This window comes from Hyalella azteca, unplaced genomic scaffold, assembly GCF_000764305.2.
Source record: "Hyalella azteca isolate HAZT.00-mixed unplaced genomic scaffold, Hazt_2.0.2 contig9385, whole genome shotgun sequence".
NCBI lineage: Eukaryota > Metazoa > Arthropoda > Malacostraca > Amphipoda > Hyalellidae > Hyalella > Hyalella azteca.
In genome coordinates, this window is record NW_025939459.1 from 109,749 (window position 1) to 131,476 (window position 21,728).

General features: G+C 36.4%; 2 protein-coding genes across 7 annotated transcripts in view; both read right to left on the minus strand.

The window, feature by feature from the left end:
• LOC108680804 (mitochondrial uncoupling protein 4) overlaps positions 1-16,411 on the minus strand; it is a 34,481-nt gene extending 18,070 nt beyond the window's left edge. For 2 of the 6 annotated variants that reach the window (XM_047882000.1, XM_047881999.1), the window contains exons 1-2: positions 4,022-4,393; positions 3,424-3,442 (exon numbers count right to left, since the gene is read on the minus strand). In XM_047882000.1, coding sequence (XP_047737956.1) covers positions 3,424-3,442; positions 4,022-4,088 — 86 coding nt within the window. In that variant the 5' untranslated portion in view covers positions 4,089-4,393. Of the gene's footprint in view, positions 1-3,423; positions 3,646-4,021; positions 4,394-16,050 lie in introns of those variants that run through there. The other 4 variants (XM_018169711.2, XM_018169710.2, XM_018169714.2 and 1 more) reach the window with 4 other exon arrangements.
• Positions 16,412-21,289: 4,878 nt separating this feature from the next.
• LOC108680802 (polypeptide N-acetylgalactosaminyltransferase 2) overlaps positions 21,290-21,728 on the minus strand; it is a 29,702-nt gene continuing 29,263 nt past the window's right edge. The window contains exon 12 of the mRNA XM_018169708.2: positions 21,290-21,433. Coding sequence (XP_018025197.1) covers positions 21,290-21,433 — 144 coding nt within the window. The remainder of the gene's footprint in view (positions 21,434-21,728) is intronic.

A 21,728-nucleotide genomic window follows, 5' to 3' on the forward strand; every position in this document is an offset into this window, starting at 1 on the left:
ACTATGTTGTATGCAGAAAGTCTGAGTTGTAGCTTAGAAGCCCATTGCATAACTACACCTTGTGATAGGTTTAGGGTTTTTTATTTATTCATGGTATAGATGCTACATGCTTGTTAGAGATTTCGGTCCTGTCTTACCCCATCTGACTATATACAACCATCAACCATACGAGCAACCAGTTTCATGAAAACTACATGGAATCACAAAAAAAAATACAAATTATCTATAATATAAATACAAACAGTCGATGTTGGGGCGTATAAAATTGCAAAATCATACGAATCAAAAATACACAGAGAGCCAGAAAATACCGGACGGATGACCAATTTCTGGATAAGATAAAAAAAAATAAAAAAATACGAGTGCATGCGCATCTCTCAATAAAGCAACAACAACGAACATGAGCTGAAATGGTGGCAGAACAGACGAGATTAGTTCAATAGTTAACACAGCGTGGGGAGGCAGGCCCTGTTTTGGTGAATATTGTAAAACGATGAGATAAACACGTATAAATTGTTTCCAAGCTAGAAAGCATGCACAATGTCATTTAGGGGTATAATTTAGCGTCATAGTGTCAGTGAGGCGTTTGTGAATACAAATCCTCATGTGTTTACTAGCAGACCTAGCTTTGAGTCCATTGTGTCGCTATCTATTCACTGAGATCTTATCGCTGTTGACTCAAGGTATTTACTTTCTTCTAACAGTTGAACAAATTCAGACAAAAATTTACGAATTATCATGTAAATTTTCTTCATTTCCTTCGTAATTTCGTTGGAAAAAATTCCTCACACTATCCTAAAACATAAACGGAATTAAATTTAATATAGCTCAAAGACACATACATTTGATTGCACAAGAGGTTAATTACGACGAACGCTGTAAGCGGTCACCTATAACATGCAATCAACATGCCGGAAGCCTGCGCGTACACCGGAAATAAGGAAAGCAATGCAAAATTTAGGTCTGCATGTGAGAAATTGCTTGACTTTACTTTGCATATGGAGACTGTGATCGAATTTTAAAATGAAAACTATGGATGTTATTCGAAGCATAGGAAGCGGCAAGCAAAACGAAACTTACGCTTTAAATATTTTTTAGCATTTCAGGGGGTTAAATTCAGTGAAATTATTTTTCATGGGTTAAGATAGCGTTAAGTAGGGATTCAGGTGACATTCACAATAGAATAAAGTTGATTAATGGTTCAACATTGGTTATAATGAATAAAGAGTTCAAGCGGGTTAACGGTGGTATTCATCCAACCGTTGAAATCTGAATCTTAGATTTCAAAGGTTGCTTATTTCTTTTCAGCAACTAAGAGAATAAATTTAAAAAAGTTTAATTCAATTCCTTTCTTTAACATCCATGGTAAAAATGGTCCACGACATATCAATTTCACGTATAATTAAGAAGCAAAGACTCGATATATTCATCATCTACGGTATTTTCGCAAGTCCAATATCAGAATCGGAAATGCAAGCATAAAAATGAATTGTAGGACGGACCAATTGCATGAGCGTATAAAATGAATAACAATTATTAGAAACCAGAAGCGTAATAAAGAAAGTATAGATAATAATTGTATCGATTAGAGGACAATAATATTTTTCTCAACTGATAAAATTTTTTGATTTACGAATTCACACCTGTAGAATTAATCAAATTGAGAGAAATTTAAAGGCAAATAAAATCAGAAGAAAATAATGTCATTGAGAACGTTTCAGAGACTGGCGCCATGATCAGTTCAACACAGCAAGGGTGAAAGTTTAATCAATGGAATAACTAAATTTACAAAAAAGAAATTAAAACTTTAATTGCCAAAAAGAAGTTCGAAGTAACGTAAGAACCTATTTTTAAAGAAGAACAATTTTAAGAGGTTAGGAATGTTTCATTTAGATCAGAATTCGTTAAAAAATGTGCAAGGATTACAAATTTTTCAAATCTAAAATACTAAAAAACTGAACACTCCTTGAAATTAAGCCAATACAATTAAATTGAATTATTCCTCGCATCCGCACTCCCGTCATTATGCTCCGTGAATCACTAATATCTATAATTTTGATATATTTCGGCAGAACTTGTTATCAAATAAAATTTTCATTGAAACCCTAAGAATACAATCTATTAACAATTTACTTGTTCGCTTTTTTTCTTCAACGAGTCGAAAGGCGTTATTAGATGGTGTTGGTAGATCGGCAAGCACGTTTCAAAAGTCCTTTTAATATGTTAAAAAAATATTTTGAATACACATTATCTATTATAATACAATCATTTGTGGCGATGATGATCATTCTCTACACCATCATCACTACACTCATTTGTTGAATGCATGATAGGAAATTCAGTTTCGAGTTGAGTGATTATCAATACCTTTGTGTTCAATACCGTATTTTCAATTACTAGAGATGGTATTTATTACAAAGACGTATCGAGGCAGGCAACGGTGAATGACACTCGTAATTAAAAACGTAATTATTCCTTGGTGCGTAAAAAGGAATTTTTTTACATCAAATTGTGTAGCTAAGAAACAATAAACAACATTCTTAATTGATTGTACAGTTAAGAAAGTATCTTAGAACGTGCGTGTACAAGTCTGCGATGCCGAGGTACTACTGACTTGGAATTTATATAATCAAGATAGATTACATGGATACGGCGCAGTGTCTATGATATCTAATCACTATTACGTCAATTTCTGCCATCACTATGCGCAATATGGCAGAGCTGATACGAAACAATAATGAGGTCATTATCTCATTTAATTATATATCAACAAAGGTACGAGTCTGATGGTATGGTATGGCTGCTTCAAGTATGGCAGAACCATCAGTATTTGTTCTCAACTCATTAAGTGGGGTAAAAATTAGCTACCTAAATGATATTAGATACGTACGATGTATGATATTAGTGCCTTGTTTGTACGGAAGCCATAAAACACAAATCTATTTCGCGTTTTATGGCTTTACTACCCAACATATTTGGGGGACTCGTGAATCTGAGGTAGTCCATTTCTGGAATAGCTTCATGAATTTCATGAAATTCTGAGTGTCGTCCGCAACTGGCAGGTTCAGCTGAGACCTTAAAGTTCATTTCACTCCGTCCCTTCATCACGATATAGTTTAGTTAGGAATTTGATAAATGGATTCATTCATTAGATAATTAGATCAAAATTAATTATGTGACATATAATATATATTTGCGGAGTCTATAGTCTAAATAAGGCACGAAAAAGATAATAGCTCGAACTGGATTAGAACGAACAAGATTTCGAATTCAAATGTCCTCAATTCGAATTCGAATGTCCTCAAGCACGAAGATTTCGAATTCAAATGTCCTCAATAGAAGCAAAAGTTGGGCATGTAGAATTTACAATGGGAAATATTAAATAAATATGGAACATGTGCACATGAACCAACACATACTCACCGGTTGCTGTTCATCCCGTCTGGTCAGCGTGAAAAAATTGCAGAATTTTAATATTTTTGCGGCTATGAAAAACGCTGGATGTTTTTTTGCCGCATGGATTCGCAGCTCGAAATAAAGGAAGCCAGCAATAATGTGTTGTCAGTGCGTTCCTAAATGTTGTTAATGATAACTCAACAACACACAACCATTCTAATAATATTTAAATTATGTTGTTGTATTCACCTGTGAACAAAAATATTATGTAAATAATTGCAGGAGATGAAATATATGGTAGGTCACAAAAAAGAAGACACATGCAATTAGATTAAAAATTGGGAAAAGCGAGACATGTGGATTTAAGACAAAACCAAATTAGTAGCAAAGCTTATCAGACAAATTGGTACACGAAATCCTCAATTTTAGTTATAATTTAATAATTTTTGTTTGGTACTATTGAATGATTTGGATGATATAACTTCGAATAGTCGTCAACAGTATATACGGTAACGACATGGACATGCTCGATTGAAGGACGCGAATACGCATTAGGTACGTTTCTCATTCATTTCAGCAACAAAACAATCATTAACGTTTGCATCAGAAGCTTTAAAATACTTACGTAGGCATTTCGCGAAGTTACAGTCGTAGCACTCGATGCAATTCCTTGAATAAGCAAGGCTTAACATGAGACACGAACAACGCGGCCGACGACAATCACGGACAGGAATCGACTAAACTTCGAGCATATTGTACCTGTAAGCGTCCCGCTTCTCCCCTTTGGACTTTGGACAGCCGCTACCTCCCAGCCAAGGACAACCGCCGCCACCTCGCAACAAGGAAACGAACACACACGCCCACTAGCACAGCCAATCACACCGCTCGGAGGAGGCGCGCTTGCTGCTGTCCGTCAATAGGAGACGAGCGCGAGGTTATCACAGATACTAGTGGATGTGTTGCAGCGGGAGAGCGAGCAACCGCGATCTCTTCCTAGCTGTGAACGCATTGAACTTGAGACTAGAATGCACGATGAACATGAGACAGGAGCAAATTTGGATTGTATACGAGTAAATTTTAATCGAATGGATGATATAGTTCAGTGGTAAATAACCAATAAATATTTGTCAAGCGCCATAATCAACACTAAATACACGAGTGTCGGAGTGCGTAAAAATCTCAGGCATACGTTATTCAGCCAATGCACTAAGCATATAGTATAGTATATCTTTGGCATTGAAGAGTAGGCCTGGATAGGCCTGTCGCCGATTCTTGTACTTTTCTTGACTAGATTCAGGATGCAAATAGCATCACAAGAACAGCAAATTTTAAAATTCAAATCAAATATAATTAATATTTGGATGAAGGTGGAAATGAATTATTTACTTGATAGAATGACAAATAATTTACCCAAAATTTGCGATAAATGATACAAAGAAGGTAAGGCTGCACAAGAAAACCACGAAGCCTTCACCCTGAGATAGACGCAATATCTTGGGTGATGCGCAGTTAAGGGTGATCGATATGCAGAGCTTGCACGCACTGCCCGCAGTATTGTCGGTCTTACTGGTTTCAAATCTCACGCTATATCGGTATATCCGAATGTGTTGGTCTAGAAAATTCCAGAACTTACATGGAATCATTCTGACATGGCCAGCATACGGAATGTCGTATCTTCTTCAATGCAAGATTAATAAAAGGTTCAATATCTGGCCGTGAAATTATTTTTTACTTTACACGTAATTCTGAACAGATTAGACGATGTGATTTACACATGATGCGTGCATACGCTACTAGTGTGTGATACGTGAAAATAGGTTCCTAATTTCAATGACAGAGGTGATTTATAGGCAGAATTTTAGGGAAAAATTTGTATAAGTTGTAGAATTCGTAATGCAGTTGTTGCGCAATGCAAATACTGCATGTGAGTGATCGTCTAAGTTCGATACTGCATGTTAATAAGATTTGATCACAGTTCTTGGATGCATGTATATGGATCATTATTTTCTAGGTAGTTCATAAGAATGAACAAAACCTTACTTATTGCAGGTTAATTGTGAAAGTTTAATTGAATGGCTTCATTTCTTATGAAAATATATAGTCAAGCTATGAATTTTATTGAAACGTTATAGATCAATTAGGATGGCTTGACGTGACCTGACCGATACGAATGTTGCCATCAAGCAATTCTTGTGATAATTTAAACTAGCTATCAATTTAACGACACAGCAGCCCACGTAACGGTCCAAACCTGGCGTCGCAAAAATCCTTCAACTTTTCGAGTTATGTCAGTTTCCTCCAGGACCTCGTGCATAGAGTTGTGATACAAATACCCGGGGGATGTGCAGGTCTAGGGACTATTAATCTCGCCCATACTGAGGGTCTCATCGACCCTATACTGGCAATCACTAGACCCCTGGTCTAATCTAGAGAGTTTCCAGCGAAATAAGTTTCGCGGAAATAACTCATTTTGAGCCGGAGTAATAAAAATCAAATTCACAGCAACCATGCATCAGTACGTGTGATAATTTTATTGCCAGAAAACAGAGCGAGAGAGAGGATGATGAAGTCGCATGTCTCTACATATGTAGGACTTAAGCAAAGTCTTCAAGGAAGAGAGTGAAATAGACAAGGAAGAGAACAAAATAGACAAGGAGAAGCACGAAGCTGACAAAAAGAGGACGATGTTGGCATTATAGCAAGAGATAGAGAATACATACCAACTTTTTTATAACGTTTTTTTTCTTGTGACAAAATTAGCACGTCTTTAGCAGCGTCTAAAGTTTAAACGGTGCGCCGCTGTCTGCGGCCGGCAGAATTCGCCACTACATAAGGCGATGCACAAAACTGAATGGACCATACAAGACTTATCAACATTTCGATTGACTTTTCAAGAATAATATCAGATCGTTTACACTTTTACGCGTTTAAACAACTCCTTTGTTTTTAATTATGTATAGCATCAAATGCTCTTTTCCATAGGTTTCTGAAAGTTCAAGACATAAATAGACGTAAGCATACAAACACATCCATGAAAAAACATACAGACGACAAGCAAAACACAAGTTTGAAAGATAAACACGAGACTAACAAGATAAATACACGAGACGAACAAGATAAATACACGAGACGAACAAAAAAACATATGAGACGAACAAGATAAATACACGAGACGAACAAGATGAAGACACGAAACGAACAAGATAAAGACACGAACGAGACGAACAAGATAAATACACGAGACGAACAAGATAAACACACGAGACGAACAAGATAAATACACGAGACGAACAAGATGAAGACACGAGACGGACAAGATAAAGACACGAGACAGACAAGATAAAGACACGAGACGGACAAGACAAAGACACGAGACGAACAAGATGAAGACACGAGACGAACTTCAAGCAAGAGAAACACGTGATGGTGGCGCTACAAGCGCCGGCTCTTCTGGTCGGAATTGCATGCCAAGAACTCGTGACGTCACGCACTTTGTGTTGACTTACGCGGCCGTCAGACTTAAATAAACGGATTCTAATTAAAACTCATACTAGATGCAGAGTGACAATCTTGAAAACAAATAACTAGGGCAAGAAGAAAACATTGTGTAGAGAATTTATTATAAAAATTCAAGTTTTACGTATCTAAAGCTGCGATAGAAAGGTATCGAGGAAAACATCGTCTTATCACTAGATACCTACAGTGGGGGGAAATAAATATTCGTACACTTGAAAAATCGTATTTTAATGTATGTAAGTACACAAAAAGGAAAAGTGATTTAAATTATGTATAGAGACGCATAGTATTCAAAAATACTATCAAAAGAAATTAAATCTCAATGCATCAAAAAACAATGCAACATGTTCACTTTTCGGGTGAAAAAAGTATTCGTACAAAACAATAAATCCGCATTATTTTAATTTAATACTTGGTTGAATACCCTTTATTCAGCTCAACAGATACCAGTCTATTTCTATATTGGTTACTTGAATTCCTGAGGCACTCAGGTGACTTTGCAACTCTCCTCGAGTAATCTGTGGATCTTCTTGGATTTTTAGTCCCAATAATCTAGCAGATCGTGCAGAAATCTTCCTAGGAGCACCTGATCGTCTTTGGTTTTCAACGCTGTCACGGGTCTTGAAGCGTCCAATGAACGAAGCAACTGTACTAAAAGGAACATTTAAGAGGCTAGCAATCTTCCTATAACTTTCTCCTTCCTTCCAACGTGATAGAATTAGTTGATTCAAATTAAGAAAAGGTCCCCAACAAACATTGAGAATCTTAAGGTGGTGTGCCAAGAAGAATGGTATAAAATACCAGTCAGCATCTGCAAATCATTGGTCGCAACGTATAGAAATAGACTGGTATCTGTTGAGCTGAATAAAGGGTATTCAACCAAGTATTAAATTAAAATAATGCGGATTTATTGTTTTGTACGAATACTTTTTTCACCCGAAAAGTGAACATGTTGCATTGTTTTTTGTTGCATTGAGATTTAATTTCTTTTGATAGTATTTTTGAATACTATGAGTCTCTATACATAATTTAAATCACTTTTCCCGTTAAGTTTGTGTACTTACATACATTAAAATACGATTTTTCAAGTGTACGAATATTTATTTCCCCCCACTGTACATAACGGATGATCGAGTATATATCATAGATCCCGCATAATTATTTCCAGGCAATTTCCACTCACAAATAGTAATTTCGCTGCACGTAGAATTATGCAGCGAAAAATTTATTCGTTTTTATTCTAGCCACAAGCTGTTTTAATTGGAGATCAATAAACATTGTGATGCCATATGTATTGCGCAGGAGTATTATCATGTAATATAATACACGTCTGTATGTACCTACGGTATAAACGCCTATACATGTAGAATACATGCCCATTCTTACATTATACATGCCAATACGTACGTAATACAAACATACATGCACTGTACAGAATACACGCATACACGCGCGAAATATACATTACACGCGCGAACTACACACCTACGCGCACGAAACACGTCTACACGCGGGAAATACACACCTACACACACGAAACACGCGCACTAGACGCACGCACTCCACAACTGTACGTACAAGGTGGCGCGCATTGCAGAGTTTGCTATATCCAGTTATAACCGACGCAGCTTGGATCGCATGTGGCTGGAGATACGCAGCAGTGACCGACAAAACATTCATTATCTTGATCGAGCCGGACTAAAGCTGCTGGCTGCAAGTGTCTCCAATACATATATATAAGTCAGGGCTAAATGGAAGTGCAAAGCAGGTCGTGCGTGTTGATGGAGTTAAGTTTGACATTATCGATTGCTGATATATCAACACGCCACAGATTTATAGACGAAAAACAAAAAGAGTCACATTTTACAATAGTTTTTTTCACACACAGCAGTTGCAGCACTGATACGCTCCTTTGTCGGGACAAACAGGGTCAGGATGACCCACACAACTGCAAAAAGTGTATTGCTATTTCGAAAAAGTTTCCCTTATTTCTGTAGTTTTACGCCAAACCACAATAATAACGAACACGGAATAAACGACAGCGAACAATGTATAAACGATAATGAACAATGATAAAACGATATTGAACAACGAAAAAACTATACTGAAGAATCAAAATACGATAATGAACAATAAAAAGATTGCCTGAAGCCATTTCACTGATCGGATTTATTTAAGTTATGATCGGATTCTCATTATTACAGTGCATGCAATAAAATAAATGAAGTGCAATAAAAATTTGGTAGGAGATGTAAGGTAACGTCACAAAAGAGATAACAGACTCAATAAGGCAACGTTACATAAGAGATAACAGACGTGATAGCGAAGTCTATACTTCTGAGAAAATGGTTAAAAATTACCGGAAAAAAATCACTAAAATTATGTATTGGCCAAGCAGCCACGCAGCTTTTTGCTATGAAATGGATTTCGAGGAATACATTTTCAAGACACCCGTGTTCAGAGTGAACGTAAAAGTTATGCCTATGTTGTGCAATTAAATACGACACTCAGAAAAATGTATGAGTCGCATTGTCCAAGTAGCGACACACTTTCTGCTCGTAGACCTGATACGCCTTTATATTGCTGGCCGATCTGAGTTCGGTTAACTCCTACAGAGGTAGGAAGTACAATGTTATTGGGACATAGTCTCACTTGTTCCCCCGAGTGAACCATGTGAGCGAATAAAATAGAGTTAATGACAGGACAAAAGGCGATACAATCCCTCCAGCTGACAGAAAGGCAGAACTTTAACATGAAAGGTCTATCTATAATGGTTGAAAATATAATTTAAAGCTGACATTCTACCATGTGGAATACGTTGAATTAGTATAGATGGTAAAATATAATTACGGTATATCTAAGCAAAAGTTATGATCAGAAAATATGTAAAAGCAGGCATACGAAAATAATGGGAAATAGAACCGACAGCAGAAAATTTAGTTAGGAAATAACAATAGATAGCAATTATAGCATGTACTATTTAATTATTACAGAATTACATATATTTATTAATATTACGCATAATATTTATAGATTAGTAAAAATAAGATCGCAAGAATTTGATGTAGAAGCAGAAAACACGTGGACGGTGTTGAATAATTTCGGTAGTGAAGAATTCGCTTCTATAATAGAGAAAGCAACGATCTCGGCAAGGTTACGTAAAAACCCGGTGCCACGGCCGCGGCATTCACGCGAAATGCCAGGCACTGTCAACTGCGATCTATAGCACGATTTGTTACAGCATCGCACGGACCTACAATGACGTTCGATGCGTTCAAATATTCCCGCAACTCATCGAGTTACTTGGTGCAACAGTTCCTGCAACTCATCGAGTTACTTGGTGCAACAGTTCCTGCAACTCATCGAGTTACTTAGTTCAACAGTTCCTGCAACTCATCGAGTTACTTGGTTCAACAGTTCCTGCAACTCATCGAGTTACTACGTTCAACTGTTCCTGCAACTCATCGAGTTACTTGTTTCAACAGTTCCTGCAACTCATCGAGTTCGATTCATTCAACAGTTCCTGCAACTCACCAAGGTTCATGCCGATGTAAATTAGAAATAAGTTCCTGAGCGTCAACGTACTTGAAAAAACTAGGCAAGAACGAAACTTAAAATAAAGCAAAGAACATTTTTGCGCTACCGTAAAAAGCTTATATAAATGCAAGCAAAAAATATCAATGAAGAATGTGTATATAAACACACGTGACGTTTGAATAATAGTGTAACATTTATATTCAATTAATTCACTAAATTTTATTTCACAAGTATATTGCTTCTTGTAGAATCTCGGGCAAACAGTCGTCTAAATTCTTGATTATCCTCTAATTTTATAAACATAGACAATAAACTTCTAGACAATAAAAAACGAATATGTTTTTAGGAGTAAAACCGATTCAATGAATTTAAGCTAAAAACTCACGAGCTCCAAGCAGACACGCTGCGTGTGGTTTCGAACGCACGTTATGATCACAGCGGTTAATCTTTAGTTCACTATTATGGCAACTTATTCGTCCCATAGAGTACGTAGGCAATAATATGGTGCCCCGTTTTAGTTTTGTTGCTCATTCTATAAAGAGAGGAACGTTTCATTCATTTATTCGTCACACGTTTCAAATCTTTAGGATGAATGAGGAACTATATATATATACACACAGGGACCGTACTATCAAAATAGTTACGATTTTGTAACTCCGTCAGCCATAAACTGACGGCTTTCCAAGCTAAACCCACCTATCACAGACGAGAAATTGACCGCTACGTGCACTTAGGCTGCTACGTATACTTGGGCTGCTACGTGTACTTGGGCCACTATGTGCACTTGGGCAGGGCTGACTTTGATCGTCATCGGGCTGACTTTGATCGTCATCGGGCTGATTTTGACCGTCATCGGGCTGACTTTGATCGTCATCGGGCTGACTTTCCCCGTCATCGGGCTGACTTTAATCGTCATCGGGCTGGCTTTGACCGTTATCGGGCTGACTTTTGCGGTCATTCGGGAACTTTGGCTGCCGGGATGACATTGATCAGATTGTGGGCGATTCTGGCCAATAATTCCATGAAAACTTGTGCGTCAGTGTTGACCGAAGTCACTCCTGTGACTTCGGCTATTAACAACGGCCAATTTCAATTGTTTTCACTTTATATTTAATGGAAAAACATTTGCAGAATGGCGGTCCGGTTACACGCACCATCGGCGACGTGAAGATGCGCAAAACTCACCTGAAGATGGAAAACCTCGTACCTCTTGACTCCGGCAACTACACGTGCATCGTCAGCAACAAGCACGGCGCCATCAATCACACCTACAATCTCGAGGTTATCGGTGAGTACGAAGCACGTAAAACTATTGTATAAAACAAATTTGAACAGCAGTTATACAGCATAATGGCAATACTGTGCGTGTCCGGGTAGTGAATTTGTTGCGTTTTTCTTGAGTGAATGAATACCCACCATTCATGACGAGAAATTGGCCGCTACGTGCACTTGGGCCGCCACGTGTACTGAGGCCGCTACGTGCACTGAGGCCGTTACGTGCACTGAGGCCGCTACGTGCACTGAGGCCGCTACGTGTACTTGGGCTGCTACGTGCACTTGGGCTGCTACGTGCACTTGGGCCGCTACGTGCACTTGGGCCGCTACGTGTACTTGGGCCGCTACGTGCACTTGGGCCGCTACGTGCACTTGGGCCGCCACGTGCACTTGGGCCGCCACGTGTACTGAGGCCGCTACGTGCACTGAGGCCGCTACGTGCACTGAGGCCGCTACGTGCACTGAGGCCGCTACGTGCACTGAGGCCGCTACGTGCACTAAGGCCGCTACGTGTACTTGGGCTGCTACGTGCACTTGGGCCGCTACGTGCACTTGGGCCGCTACGTGCACTTGGGCCGCTACGTGCACTTGGGCCGCTAAGTGTACTTAGGCTGCTACGTGTACTTAGGCTGCTACGTGTACTTAGGCTGCTACGTGTACTTAGGCTGCTACGTGTACTTAGGCTGCTACGTGCACTTAGGCCGCCGATTGTACTAGAGCAGTTATTGATATTACGGCCCCAGATACAGAGCATACAATGAGCCTACCAGGGGCCATACTTTCAAAAAAATTTAAGAGATCGCAAGTTCTTCAGCCAATCATTGACGGTCTTTTAAGCAAAATCCATCAATCATGGACAAGAAAATAGTGCGTAAGTACTTACGTTCACTTAGCGAGTTTTGAAAGTACGGCCCCAGAGTGACAACGCAACCACGCAACTCCTCATTCCCCACTGATCTTCTCTAGGCAAAGAGCATCAATGAAGCGAGACTGCAGGCTCCATCATTTTTAAGGTCATCGAAAGTTTAAGCGTTATAGTAAATAATGAAATAATGTTTGCATGACCTCACATGTTCGATTAAATTCTAAGCTTCGATATTTTCCGATTGACTGTTATAATTTTTTCCAGTACATAGTAACTAAAGTTTCATCTAAATTTCTCATAAATCGCTAGGATTCTTCTACATATCGATATATGAACATCGGAGTTTTCGAACAATATAATAATGTTTTACGAGTACAACTAAATAAGACTCGTGCATTCAAAGAATTCTTAGGGGTTCGAGACTAGGTAGTTTATGCAATCAACATTCGTATCATGTTTTAGTTTATTTAGGTATGAATTGAAGTAACGCATAGTGCGCAAATATAATATCCTATTTTTAAATTACAGGAGAAATATCAGAAGGATTATCGAGCTAAAACCAGTAGTAAACAAACATAAAATAAATGCGGATCGTTCAACGTTCGTTAAATTACAAACAACGATCACGTACGATCGGTCGTCAAGAAGATCTTAACACGTCCACGACCTGATCGTGATGCCGAAAGCAAACTCTAGTTGCCATGGCACCAGCCCAGCCTCATAAACCTGATCTCGGTTCCTCCTATCGCTGTCATCGCTTATTGAGATTACCGTAGTAATAAAATAATAATTGGTCGAACAAGTACGACTATTTTTAATCCAAATTTGAAATTTTTCCTACATTGAAAGGTTTAAAATATATGGAATGAATGGGCAGGGTGGCCCAGTGGTTACATTTCAGAGTACCAAGATTGGAGCAGAGAGGCGCGGGTTCGATCCCAGCTCTGTGCGCCAGTTTCTGGTCAGAATCGGCAAGGAGGCCGGGCGGTTAAGCAAAGAAAATTTGAAGCAATGAGTTACGAGTTCAAGCCTGCAACAAGCTGTGGATGTTCTGCAATGTTAAGAATCGGCGACAGGCCTCCGGCCTAATAAACACTGAAACCGTTATATTATTATATTATATGAATAACATTTTAATTAGTTACCAAGTATTGCCTATTTTCATCTATAAAACATGAACCAAATTCCAACTGGTGGACCAAGTATGGACTCAATTATATTATTTAAAAATGAGATTCTTTTACCAATTAAAAGTTATTCTTCAGCTTGTTAAGCAATGGCTAAATATTCACAGTTTATCTAATCAGCATAATTAACATCACTGATTGCAAGCATATCAGCTCGCTCAGCCATAAATATTAGTAGTGCATTCAAATATGGAATAAGATTCCTCCTAATATAACAAAACTTATAGAAACAGTAGAAATTATATTTATAAAGAACCAATATCATAAGTATCTCAATCTTTATGTAGAATGCAATAATCATTTTTAATGAATTAAATATTTTGCTTAAGCATTTCAGGCCAACAAAAGAATAATTTAAGCTTACTCATCCCAGTCTATTGGCTTTCTGTGTCATGTCATTGTTATAACTTTGGTAGATACCATATCTGTTACAATGAATCAGTCTTTCACAATTTGAGAAAAATAGTCTTCCCTTATCTATTTTATTCCTTATCTATCATTTTAAGGATATTTACAAAAGATGAACATAAATTTTGAAGTGTGAATTTTCTGGATTTGAATTTATTCAATTTAACATTAATAGGTATATAGGCAGTCTTTGTGCTTAGTGTTGTGGCAAGAGAATAAAGAAGCTAACTGAAAAGTGGGTTAGGCTGCTTAGGCACACATATTTCACCAGATCATCCTCAAAGCAACCTGTTTAGTTTTCAATTTAAAAAACACTTCGATATAATGACATCTTCCCAACAGTCTATTTCATGGCCAACCATCTAAAGCAGAACATTTAAAATCATACCATCTCAGAGGCAAATCATTGAATTGATAATTTTTAAAAATTACTCATCATTGACTCGAGAATCAAAAATGATATCAGTTGGAAACTATTTCCAAATAATCATAAAAATTAATAAGTCAGGATTAACCAATAATTCAGAGATAAAGAAATCAAGCAATTCTCAATTAAAAATCTCAAATCACTTAATTCCAAGATTCTGGGAGATTCTGGCTAGATTATTCATTGCCTATTTCATAGTAAAAAAATGCATGATAAGATCTTGTTCATCTTGAAATATATATACTTCTTTGAACATGATTCTTGAAAGACAGGAAAGTTGAACACTTAGAAGTTAAATTTTAAAATTGGTTTTCCTATATTCACTTTAAAAAACAATATTTTTTAAGTGAAAATTTGTGATTAACAAGGTTGACTAATCCAAAAACTGTGTGATGCTGCTTCTAGTTCTGGACTAAATAAGTGAACATTTATTTTCTTGAATCCAATCATCAGAAGACTGGAAATTAGATCAACCCCAAATCTCTGCCCTCCACTAACATTTGAGACTGAGAAAGAGATCCTGGAACAAAGCTGTCTTAGTAAAGAATAATGACACTTCAAGTTGCCACAGCATAGCAGCACTTGTGTTGTTGGCCTTCAATATGAACAATTTTATACACAAAGCTGATGCAAAATTTGATAATAAAATCAAATCATCAAAGATTATAGTGGTTATTATGTTAGACTCATTGATTCATAGTTTTCAAACCCAACAAATTCTAGTTTTAATAGTTAGTTAGTTTTTAGTTTTTCTTGACAACAGGAGACTGAGAGGAGTAGTTACACTTTTCAGTAGTGCAGAGTGCAGACCATAGTGGCAAACCAGAGCTTTTTTGGAATCAGTTCATTTTTAATTTCCTCAATAACTCAAGATTTAAACCAATTACTTAATTATGATAATGCTGGTATGATGTGGTATCCATGATACTTTACTGGTCTACTTATAGGGACTTGAAATTGAACTTGAAGGAGAGTCTAAAGAACTCTCTGCTTTGCCACTATGGTGCAGACTGCAGTGACATGTCAAGTTCACTGTTCAGAACTGACAGAACCTCATCTGCAGCAATAGAACTCGTGTCTTCAAGTCTTGACTCTTGAGATAGGTTAACATTAAATAAATTACCCACCATTGCATTTGTCTACTTAGAAGTTAGAACACTCCCCATTGCAAAAGGAAATTAAGGAAATATGATAAAACACAATAAAAATGTCATTTAGACACTACCTAATTTAAAAATTTGTACTAGTTTGTAGATACTAGAGAGTAGTCTGATTAGAGGCTGTCACGGTTACTAACACTACTACCTAACTTGAAACTTCAAGTTCAAATTGAAGTTCAAAAACTTCTTAAGTTGTAAGTTCTAACTTCTAAGTTCGAAGACATGGTCACACAACGTGACAACTTCATTAAAAAGCCTATTGGAGCTCGAATATCTTACCGGTGCAGGAGCTCAATTTTTGTGCCGGCTCTGCCAAGAGTAAGACTCAGTCTCTCAGAGACTAAAACAGTACGAACACAACAAATAGTTGGGTATAATGAGAAGGCAATGACAATGGCCACCAGAACGTCCTTTCATTCACGTTTCTTTTCGACCGGAAGGCCAGTCGTGGCTCAAACAACTCACTCGATTGAACCATAAATGCGATGAACTGGAAAATGGCAAGTTGAACACTTTCGACAGAAATACAATGTAAACAACAGAACTTTCACTTGCAAAGTTGCAATAACCTCCAATTTCCAAATCAGTAGCAGTCGTACGCTACTACAACCCGAGAGTCTCGCACCAACACAGGCGCTCAGCTGATTGCGGCTTCGTTCTCAACGACACGCAGTTGCCAACTAATGTATTTTTTAATTTAAATCAGAGCAAGCAGCCACTATAGAAAGTCATGAAAGAAATTATACGCATGAATGAACTAGGAAACAAAGAGAATGTATTACATTATCAATGAATATACTTTTATTAGGATTACGCCGTAGTATGAATGAAATTTCAAACATATATGAAATCAAATTGGTGATGTCAAACTTTAGCTTTATATCAAAGGAATTTTGGAAACGAATGCGAGCGCAAATAAATTGATATATTGAGGAATATTTAAAGGTTGAAAACAACTCTTCAAAGATGTTTGAAGACCTAACTAAAATCTTTATAATGACTCATTGGTAAATAGTTATGTCAACAAAAAGGATTCTATGGAAAATACCCGGACGCATAGAAAATTTGCTCTAATGGGAAATAATTGCAGTAACTAAAATATTTCAATATTATCGTGATTCAATGACAAATTTATCATCCATCATTATTATTGTTTATTGATAGATTATTAATTGATCAGACGGGATACAGACTTAACATATGGGTGCTTGTGATAAAGTTGTACTATCCATTTATTATATAATTTATACCAGAGTTAATATATAATTTTGCGTTCCAAAAAAGGACATTTGTTATTCCTTTTTTGTTTTAGAGAAAAAACCTTGAGAATGAAAATTATAGATAAAAGTAACGCCTCGTTGCTTTGAACTGAACTTTCACATATTTCTCAACTTGTTCACCCAACCAAAAACTGTCCCATATAATAATTTCATAGATAAAACAGAAGGGAAAGCAAGAAGCGGCGTTTGGAAGACATTTTTACTGCAGCAACAGCACAGAAAGCAGTACAAGCAACTTTTTATTTCATAATTTTATTTACGAGGCAAAAATGAATAATTTAATGCTATTCCTACCTGAGACATGAAATACAACGAGCGTGTACAACGGTCAAGTGATTGGAATGCTATGACTATGCACTTTAAGCAACATTTTTTGCTGTCCGAGTTTTTACATTGAAGAAAATATATTAATAATTATGTTGTCCATATTTTTTAATTTTAAATATTACAAGTAAAACCTTCTAAAGGAGGAAATTTCTGAATACCATTACGTGTACATATGGTAGATGTAACAAAACAGTTATTTAAAAAATACAGCAGTTAAATAAAAATATATACAACTTGAAAAACGTAGATTTATGCCTGAGTAGATTAAAGTCACACGAAAGAAGTCAAAATAAATTTCTTCTCGTTCAAGATTTTAGGCCAAGAAGAGCTAATTTTGAAATAATATTCTTATCACCCCTGTTCCAGAAGTAAATGTATTCAGCAGGGTCAAGCGTTTAAATATTCAAATTAAGTACACTTGAGATTAGCAGTTGATACTTCATCACAAGGTGCTCACTATTATTATATCAGAACACAAAAAATACTGAATATTTTCAGTATATCCCACACAGGATTTTTCGCAAATCATACTCTGATTTATGACATTTGTTCTGAATAACATGAAAATGTTCGTAAAATTGATATGAGTTGAATTGTATTCAAGCCAATAATGATTGATGAAAGTGGGGATCAGGATATTCAATTCTCGCAGCCTCAATAACGTGAAAATTTCAATAAGTCAACAGAAATATCAACAATAACAACTAAGCGATGACGATTTTACAAATAATGTAATGCGAATGATTTTAAACGATAATGACAATGAGAATTAAAACAACTTAATAATATGACATATAAAAGGACTTAATAATAATGACGATTATAAAATTTTTTAGATTACTTTAATAGAAAATAACATATATATAACGATGATATTCATAAGTTATTTATGGAGAAACCTGGGCGCTGGTGATGACGTCATCATAGGACTAACAGGGGAGGTAATACAAAAAATGGTGGTGATGAATGTAAAAAACTGTAAAAAGGTTTAAAAAAAAGGTAATTAAGTAATGATTGCCGCTTTATGAAAGTTGCATGTGTACAAATAAAACCATCTAGGGGAGTTCGTTGTACACTCATTATTTAAGTACAATTACATTGTACCGTACAGTGACATTGTAGAGTAACAGATTACTGTTATTAATTCACTATTTTCAAGTTGCGTCGATTTAATAGCAATAATTAAATTCCCGAACTCACTATTATACATTTATCACATATTTTATTTATAATATACATTTATTAACAAACCAACGAAGGTATTTACCATAGCGTTTAATTAAAAGGAGCACCTATGTGTGGGGCATTATAAAGGCAATAGAAAAATAAATATTGCATTATTATCAAAGAAATTATGTTGGAATTAGCGAAATTACATTAAGTGGGTCACATATAATGTTATAATAATAACATATGTGTACTAGATATGTGCAAAGAATATGAATTTCAAGCTTGAAAATTAGATGGAATTTTTATTCTTCATGATAATCCAAATTTTATAAATTTTTCAAACCCCTTTTCAACATCATCACATAGACTGAATTTTTAAAGAGCAAAATAGCAATCGCCAGTTCTAGATATTCCGGAAATTTTGGTCAATTTTTATCTATAATTGCGATCGAAAGTTTTTGGTAAATAAGAAATCAAAATAACAGGCCAAGTACCGACGAATTGCAAAGAATTTCAGGGTTGAATTTGAAGCCTGATAAGATTAAAAAAATATATATATACTTAAATAAATGAATAAAAATAACGAGGTCGCATTCAAACACATTTACATACAATTGTTGGGACACTTTGATGAACTATTCGAACTAGATCCTAATTTTTTATGATGCAATAAATAATATTTAAATCTAAAACTCCAAGAAAATGAAGTATTGACTAAAATAATAAATAAACATTAAACCTTCATGGTTAATCAATTAAAATAGACATAACATAACATAACATAGTGATGTCGGCGCTGCAGTGTAGGCCTGATGTGGCCTGTCGCCGATTCTTTTCCTTTTCGTGCCTTGTTCATAGATCTAAACTCGTGTCATTTGACCGGATCTTTTCATGACTGGCGATAGTACATCAACATATCTTATCTGACGAGACATATCAACATCTTTTAAAATGTATTGTAATCAACTTGAGTACCATCATTAGTGCGGTAATCAACCACACAGTTAACATTTATCTTTATATTAACTTATGTTAAATGAATTCTGTACTCCACTACAAAGTTGATGAATGAATTCTTTACTTCATTACGAAGTTGATGAGTTACTTTCTTAATATACTACGAAGCTGATGAATGAATTCCTTATATCATTACGAAGCTGATGAATGAATTCGATACATCATCTTTCCATTCTGCCGCTGAACAATGAATGTCTCGACATTAACTCCGCACTTTATGAATGAAGATGCAAAAATGTTATAACTACACGAATCAATAATAAAAAATCTTAATATGCATGAACGTGAATAAAACATAAATTTGGTACTTGAATGTGAATGAATATTACTACATTTATGTGAATCGATTATTTAGTGTGTACATTATAATTAGACTAATGCACATTCATGAATGTTACACTGATGGCAAATATGGATATTGGCTGCATTTGAGTGAATGAATGTACCAGAGCTAGATTAGTAGTTAAATGAATGTATGAACTGCATGCAGCGAGGAAGTTACGGAAAAAAATTGTTGAGGCAATTTATTTTCCCCATAAAAATGACGGTGACAAAACGTTTATTAAGTGTTGATTTCATCAGAAACAAAGTTCAATCAACGTTATTTCAACATCAGATGCAGAGGGGTGTGAAGAGTAGCAGCTCTAACTAGGATCGGCGTTACTAGAGCAGCTAGCAGCACTAGGAAGCATTTACGGTCACTAGATGCTTAGTGAAATTATTAGGTACACTGCCATCAGGAATGGTAGCGCCATTCCTGATGGAACTTGTCGTAAGTACACTGTCATTCCTGATGAAACTTGTCGTAAGGACACTGTCATTTCTGATGAAACTAGTCGTAAGTACACTGTCATTCCTGATGGAACTTATCGTAAGTACACTGTCATTCCTGATGGATCTTGTCTTAAGTACACTGTCATTCCAGATGGAAAACTTGTCGTAAGTACACTGTCATTCCTGATGGAACTTGTCGTAAGTACACTGTCATTCCTGATGGAACTGGCCGTAAGTACACTGTCACATTTATCAGAGTTTGTACACTTCTTTTCGATAAATGTACGTTTTATTTCAGTTCATAAGATTCATGCTTTCTATAATTGCAAATTTATTGCACTTGGTAATGTCACAAAGTTTGTCTGTACCATAAACTTGACTCGTAATTATCTTTATTATATGAAATAAATAGATCTTGATGAGCCGATGGTTAAATTTTAATTTATTAAAAGATAACCTCATCAATAACATTTACTTAAATAAATTCAAGAAACTGTTAAAAACAAAATTTAAGAAATCACTGAAGATCTCATTACCAAAAATTTATATGTAATTCCGACAAGATAAATTAAATTAATAAAAAGTTATGAACTAAATTGTTAAATAATAAATTATGCAATTTTTCGCCAGAAGGCCAAGCCCACAAAAAATATACACCAGCAATAAAACTGCTGGCATACTGTATATTATATATATGCAGACATATTTTATTGGCAAAAAGTGCATTTTAACTACACCCGGCATTTTTAGCCAATAAACTCCATTTCTAGCTAAAAACTGCAGTTTTAGCAAAAAAATTATAGCAAAAAAATCTACCCTTTTATAGAGAAAACTGCATTATTGGCCAAACGGCATTTTCAGCCAAAAAAATTAATTTCATAAAAAACCTTCTTTATGATGATGATGATGAGAGAGGAAAATTATCTGAAGATAAGAGCAGTAGAAAGCAATTAGTTTTTAGTGAAGTGCCAGCGCTGCGTAAGGACGGCAGCGTCGCAGCGCTCGGCCGTGACGCTGCCGTGACGCGCGCTGTCCGCGCACAACTCCTGCGTCGCCGCCTTCAGCAGCCGCTCCCCTCCTGCACGCTCCCACTTCTGCACGGGGTTAGGGTTAGGGTTAGGGTTAGTCAGGGTTAGCATCAGAGCAGGATTAGAACAAACGGTTCAAGCTTAGGGTCAACGGGTTAATGTTAGAGTCGATGGGTTAGAGTAAGGAACTGGTCATTGTTAGGGTCAAGCGGTCAGGATTAGGATCAGGGTTGATGTCAGCACGTTAGGGTTAGAGTCAACCGGTTAGGGTTAGAGTCAACCGGTCCGAGTTAAGGTCAACCGGTCAGAGTTAGGGTCGAGCGGCCAGAGTTAGGGTCAACCGGTCCGAGTTAGGGTCAAC